We start from the raw sequence: 6,668 nt of genomic DNA, 5'->3' as shown, positions 1-6,668 counted from the left end.
CACTCTGCACCTTTCACATATTAGGGCTCCCCAAAAGTATATGGGAATGAAGGAAGGTGCTTGGGCTGGGAGTGGTTTAGAAAGAGGAGGGTACCAAAAAGATCCTCAATGAGGGACATACTCTACCCCATGTTGAGCTCTATTACCCCAAACCCCAGAGACAGTTGTACTAGGAATAGAGTGGATTTGGGGTGATAGTGGGATGCAGGGAGTGAGACACGGAGAGTCAGAAGGGATGGGGAGCCAAATGGAGAGGAAGGGTGGGAGGAAGATGAACAGGAGGGCTGGAATAGGATGCAGGTTCGAGTCAAGGTGCAGGAAGGGGTGGGAAGGGCAGCAGGGTGGGGGAAGAGCCACACTTTCTGGGAAGTGGGAGTGGGTGGGGGAGGTGTGTACAGTGCATTGTGGAGGGAGGAATTGGCCTGCCGGTCAATGTGAGCTCATTTCCTCTCACCACCTCCTGCAGGGTCTGAGGGCATCAGGCTCTGGAAAAAGTGAGCCAGGGGCACCCCAGAGGCCACCACCCTCCTTTCCTCCCCCACAACCTCAGTTCAGTCTGGAATTCAGGTCCCACCCCTTCCCCTTTACAGAGATTAACACTTGTTATGGGAAGAAAGGACCCCTAAGTCAGGGTGGCAATAAGCCTTGGACCATTGGAGCTACAGGGCCGAAAGAGGCAGGAACAGAGACCTGGCTGAAGATTAAGCAATAAAATCCAGGCAGTGTGATGAATTATAGTTAGATAGCAGGAAGGACTTTCCAGAAATGGGGGATAATTCTGGATCATGATGAGGAAGGGAGAGGAGTTATTAACTGTCCCTCTGTCATTTATCATAAAAAAGAATCCCTTTCTATTGACTGCCAGGGGACTTAAAGTGTATGATTTTAAAACCAGTTAGTATCTCCTTCCTCAGGCTCACAAGAGTAGAGGAGGCCTACCTGATAGGTGTCTGGGCCACCACCCCCCACCCAGGCCCAGTGTTCCTTACCCTGATGAAGGCAAGGGGTGGGAGGCTTGGGCCTGATAAGCTCTCAAAAGTGGGGGTGGTAGTGGTGAAGCAAACAGGTTTGATGAGGTCTCCTCTCTATAGGGTGGGGGCGACTCCGGTAGGCAGAGGTGACCTTTCCATATTCACTGATTCCCCTTTCCAAGTCCTATTTCTATGTATCTGTGGCCTCTCCCTTTATGTCTGCACAGTCTGGGAAAAGGAATACAGTAGCCCCTTAAAACTGCAAGAAGGCAGGGGAAAGAGGTAAGCATAGGCGGTAGGAAATGAGAAGTAGGAAGAATGAGAGTTAGCAGAAAGAACTTTCCAGCAGAAATGACGGACAGAAGGACTGTCCCTGCCTGGACTGTCGGGGAATGGGCTGGAAGGGGCTTCTTGGGGACAGGGAAATAAGAAGCTGGCTTAGGACGATGTGATGTTTCTTTGGAACTAGCTCAGAGTGAAGCCAGCAAGGGTGGCTGTGGGGAGCTGGTGACTAGGGCTGTGCTGTCACTGTTGCCCACTGTCGTGGAGGTCTGTGGGCTGCTCCTGAAGCCTGAGCCACAGGACTGACTGGATAGAGTCCAAAGAGCTGGGGCTCCTGCCAGACTCTTTTCCAGCCTGATCCCCCTGCCTCTAAGGAAGGTTGAGCTGAGATTCTGCCTGGGACAGGGAGATTCCTTAGATTGAGGGGCAGCCCCCAGGCACCATATCTGCTTCTGTGTCTCAGCTTCTATGAGTCTGTACAGGAAAGGCTCCTAAGGCTTTTCTTTCACTGCCTCTCTTCCATCTGGGTCTCATCTTTGTTTCTGACTTCTCTACCGCTCTCTCTACTCTCTGTCTCGGCTCCGCCCCACTCATGCTTCCTGGGCCTCTGTCTCCGTTTCTGGCCGTCCCTGTCTGGCTGTGTTTCTCTTTGCTTTCTTCTCCCTCTCTTCTTCTCCCTGTGCTAGTTCTAGGTTCGGTGCCCTTGCCCTCTTTTCTGGGCCTGGATCACCATCTATCTGGGCTGGTCCCCTGGAGGACCGCACGAACTGTCTCCTAGGGAACTGCCCCTTCCTCAGGCTCTGTTCTGCCCTCCAGCTCTGCTGCCAGCACAAATCCTCAGCCCCATTATCACTGGGGCCCTTAGGAGAGGCCACCAGGGCTCCCGGACAGGAGCGGGAGTGAGGGGTGGAGGAAGGAGCAGGAGTGAAGGGGCGGGCCCGGAGGGGGGCACCCGCTCTTGGCCCCGCCCCAGCCCCGCCCCTCCCGGGTCCGGGCCGGCGCCCCCAGTAGTGCCCCGGCCGCAGAGCCATCTCTGCCGCCCGATGAATGGAGTCGCCTTCTGCCTGGTCGGGATCCCGCCCCACCCGGAGCCCCGGCCCCCCCAGGTGAGGGCGCTGGTCCAGGGGAGGGGGCGGAACCGGCGCTGCCGAGGAGCAGGCGGCCGGGCCTGGGTCGCTACACCCGAGTTCGCTGGGCACAGCTTGGGGTACACGGCGCGGGCACCACGGGCACCACTGCAGGGAACTTCGGCTGATGTCGGGCACAGGAGCGGGCCGGAGCGAGAATTGCTTGGGGCAGGGTGGCTGGAAGGAGGGAGGGAAGTAGGGGGCTTGGACGGGCACCGGGCTGCCAGGGCAGGGGGTGCCGACCAGGGTGGCCGTGCCAGCTCCCGATGGCCGGGTAGCGGGGGCGGGAGGCCGGTGCCTTTTGTCCGGGATTTTCAGGCGGGGCGCCTGCCGCCGTTTCCTCTGCCCGAGTTTTCGTTTTCCGTTGGCGAGGCCCCTGCACAGCTGGAGCGAGAGGGAGTGGGGGAGGGGGTTCCCAGAGCGGGACGTCCTCCGCCAAGGCGGCCTGACACCCCCTCCCTGCGCCACGCTAGCTGCCAGAAGGGTAGAACTTTGGGACAGGCTCTTCAAGGCACGAGTCCGCCGCTCCTCTTGGTCCTGGGAAAGAGAAACAGGCTCCGGACCCCTGGCCCGGCAGGCCTGGCTGCCCTCCCCGCTGCCCACTCCAGCAGGCTGTGGGTGGGTCTGGGCGCGGGGTGCCAGGGGCATTACTCAGCGCTGGGCTGCTTTGCTTGGGTTCTTTCATCTGCCAGCTGCTGAGGCTGGGGAGGGGCCAGCAAGGGCCTCCTAGCCCCCATCCTTCCACCAGAGCCATCCCCTGCCTCCTGCCTAGCTCTACCCAAGCGCCTAGCACACAGCCCCTGTATTCTAAGTAGAAGGTTGAACACTCTCAGACCAATAGTTTGCCTGAGTTTGGAAAAGAGGTTCCCTAAGGTCCAGGTTGGGGTCAAGGCAGAGGCTGAAGATCTGGGAACTCAGCTAAAAGACCTGGGGACTCTCCTCTCCAGCCCTTCTCCCAGCACTGGAGGTGAGATCTGCTACTTTGCAGACTCTTTCTGAGACTGATGTGTTTCTTTGGGGCTGAATGTGTTCAGTTCTCCCTCAATCTGCATTTCTCTCCCTGCTCTTTTCAGCCAAAGTGTGTTTCCTAATTGCAAACTTGAAATTCAGGATGGACAGGAGTCGGGGGTGGAGGTCATTAAACATGAGTCCCTTGGATTCAACCCCTCACCAACTACATATACTTCATCTCTATCCACTTACAATCTCCACCCCCACCCCTTGGCCCAGCTGGGGGTAGATAGCTTTTGATCCCACGTGGTTCTCCCCTTCTGCCAGGACAACTGAACTCCGTTCCCCGAAGTGGTGACTCTCACTGAGATGTTCTCATTGGCATGCGATTTGAATCTCGGTTATATAACCAGTCATTTTGCCTCCAAACACAGCCCACGGGCCCCTAGCCTCAGCTGCTTCTTCCCACTTGCCCATGTAAGTTGGGTCTACCCCAAGGTGGCTGGGAACTCCAACATCCTGAATTCAAGCCCTTCCCCTCTCCTTGGGAATGAGGAGAGCAATAAACCTTCTATAGTCAATGGTGGATTTGAGGGCTCAAAATCCCCCTGTGTGGGGGCAGGGTAGGTATTGGCATCCCATTTTACAGAGAGGCCCTGAGCCTACAGCCTACACAGTGACAGGAGACCAGAGTTCTAGTCTTGGCACTGTCACTGTGTAGGCTCAGACCCTTAGGGAATAAGATGAAGTCTGGGGAGGAGAGTTATTAGAAAGATGGCTTTGTGACACTCTGGGGGATGAGGAAGGCTTTCACGGATCCCAGCTCAAGCAGAGAGGTTCTAGACCTGGGGAATAGCCTTATGTATTTGTATTATGTGGGTGGGGCCTTTGCATTTCCCTCCTCAAGATGACCTTAAACTCATGTGGAAGGAGTGCAGCATTCTTGGTGTGGACAGGAGTGAGGATGAGTGCAGGAGTGGGCAGTGGATTGCTTCATCCTTCATTGCAGGAATGGTTAGAAGGACTTCTTGATGTGTAAAGTTAAAAGACAGACTACAAAGCAGAAGAATGGAATAAGTTGCAATGTGAGGATTGCAGTTAGATATTTGGTGGAACTTCCCAGGGAGAGGTCTGTGAGCTGCAGTGTCCCAGGCTGGCCTGGAACATCATCAAGTATTCTTCAGTATAGTGAGTCAGGTAGATTCCTGTGATGTTGGATTCTGATGTAGACATCTGGAGATATTCATTGGCCTGCAAATATATTCAAATGAGCATATACATTAGTGCCTGGGAAAAAAAAATGTGTTTTTACGGAAGAGGAGTCCCTTTAATTATATAGTTAATAAGTAACATATAAGTAGCAATTACTCTGTGTGAGGGTTTATATAAATTATCTCATTTAATCCTCACAATACCACCATGAAGTAGATACTGTTATTATCCCCATTTCACAGTTGAGGACACTGAGGCACAGAAAGCTAATCATTTGACCAAAATCACATTGCTGGTACGCTGCAGAGCCAGGGTAGGAATCCAGCAATCTGGCTCCAGAGTCCTTGCTCACTATCAAGCTTCTTAGGATCTGCTTTGTCCCACTGTCACCCTTCCTTGAATCAGGGTTCATCTTGCATGCAGCCCAAGATAAAAGTGAACTTCTCACTGGAATGGAGCTTGGTTACTTGTCTTTCTGGCTGGGACAGGGATGGAGAGCAGAAGCCTCAGGGTAATGAGGTCTCAAGTGTTCCCCAACTCCCTGTGGTTGGTGGGTGGGGAAGCAGTGCCCTCCTCTAATCTCCCCACCCTCACCCCAGCAGCCCATAGCACTTGGGCCAGGGCTCTGTTCATTGGTGGTTTCCTTCCAAAGGGGCATCAGCCCTGTTCTGTTGGCCACAGGGGTTCAAAGGTGAGATATTGGCTTGGTCAGGGATTTGGACAAAGCCGGGTTTTAATTATCTTGCTCTCTCACCCTCCCCCAGAGAGCCATGAATAGGGCCTGTGGGGAGCTGGTGCTGCTCTTCCCCCAGCACCCCCTACCCCTTCAAACAACTCCCCCTTTGATCCAGGGCCCCCTGTTTCTTGTGAAATTATGCCAGCTTGTCAGCAGGGCAGTGCCAGTCTGTACCAGGCAAGCATTCCCTCTTCCACTGCCTCAGTGGGACATCAGGCTGAAATGGCCATGGGGCTGGACTTTGGGGAGAGTTTAAAGCCCTGTGGGGTGGGGTATAGTCATCACCTGTCAGAATGGATCAGGATCAATGGGATCATCTTGTCCAACTCTCTCATGTGAAGACATGCCAGAGAATACTCAGGGTTCCTTAGCCTTGGTGGACAAGAACACAGGTTTTGGACCCCCAGGCTCTCAGGCCATGCCTTTCTCTCCATGGCTGGTTCTATTCTTGGTGACCCCCTCAGGGCAGGGTTCTTGGACTGGGCCCCGAGAAGGAGAGGGGAGGGAAGGGAGGAGTAGGGATAAGTGAACAATGTGTCCTGTTCATCTCTGTGTCCTCAGTGGCCAGCACAGTGCCTGGCACAGAGCAGCTGTCTATAAATGTTTGTGAAGTACGAACTGGGGAGCGGCTCCCCTCCCTGGCCTCCCAGGGCACCCCATGCCAGCTCTATCTCTGGCATTGTGATGGACAATCTACATTCTACATGTCAGTCTGCCTCACAAGACTAGAGTTATTTGAAAGCAAGAGAAATCATAATAGCAACTACTTCCATAGTACTTACCACCAGTAGGTACATTACTGTCATCCCATTTGACAGATGAAAAAACTAGCACAAGGAGATGACATGGCTTCCTAAGGTTACCCAGCAAGTAAGTGGCAGAGCTGAGGAGTTGACTATGATCTTAATCTCATCCCAAGGAGTCCCAGAGATGTCATGTTTGTCTTGGTATCTCCAGGGCCTGGCACACACCAAGAACTCAGAGTGTGTTTGTTGACTGACTGAACAAATTTATGAATGATGGAACAGTGTATGGAAAGCTCAAAGAATCCTGTAACCTAACCCTTTGCAAGTAGGTGGGGTTGGAAAAGCAGCCTGGTGGTGCCTCACTGTTATCCGCACCAACAGTGCTTGAGACAAACCTAGAGAGGAAGGGAAAGCTCACTTACTCATACCCTATCCCCTATTACCGCTGCCTCTGAGGCTGGCAGGGGCCACTGGGGCTCTCCTCTGGTCTTTATTTTATTTTATTTATTTTTTTGAGACAGAGCCTCAAGCTATCCCCCTGGGTAGAGTGCCGTGGCTTCACAGCTCACAGCAACCTCCAACTCCTGGGCTCAACGAGTCTCCTGCCTTAGCCTCCCAAGTAGCTGGGACCACAGGCGCCCAC

General features: G+C 53.8%; 1 protein-coding gene across 1 annotated transcript in view; it reads left to right on the top strand.

The window, feature by feature from the left end:
* Positions 1-2,282: 2,282 nt before the first annotated feature.
* Positions 2,283-6,668, top strand: part of ARHGAP23 (Rho GTPase activating protein 23) — a 79,137-nt gene continuing 74,751 nt past the window's right edge. Inside the window, exon 1 of the mRNA XM_003786438.3 lies at positions 2,283-2,359. Within this exon, the coding sequence (XP_003786486.1) occupies positions 2,297-2,359 (63 nt within the window). The 5' untranslated portion in view covers positions 2,283-2,296. The remainder of the gene's footprint in view (positions 2,360-6,668) is intronic.

This window comes from Otolemur garnettii, unplaced genomic scaffold (genome assembly GCF_000181295.1).
Source record: "Otolemur garnettii isolate 467f Iridium unplaced genomic scaffold, OtoGar3 scaffold00018, whole genome shotgun sequence".
Lineage (NCBI taxonomy): Eukaryota > Metazoa > Chordata > Mammalia > Primates > Galagidae > Otolemur > Otolemur garnettii.
The sequence above is the reverse complement of the archived record's forward strand: the minus strand, read 5'-3'. Positions and strand labels throughout refer to the sequence as shown.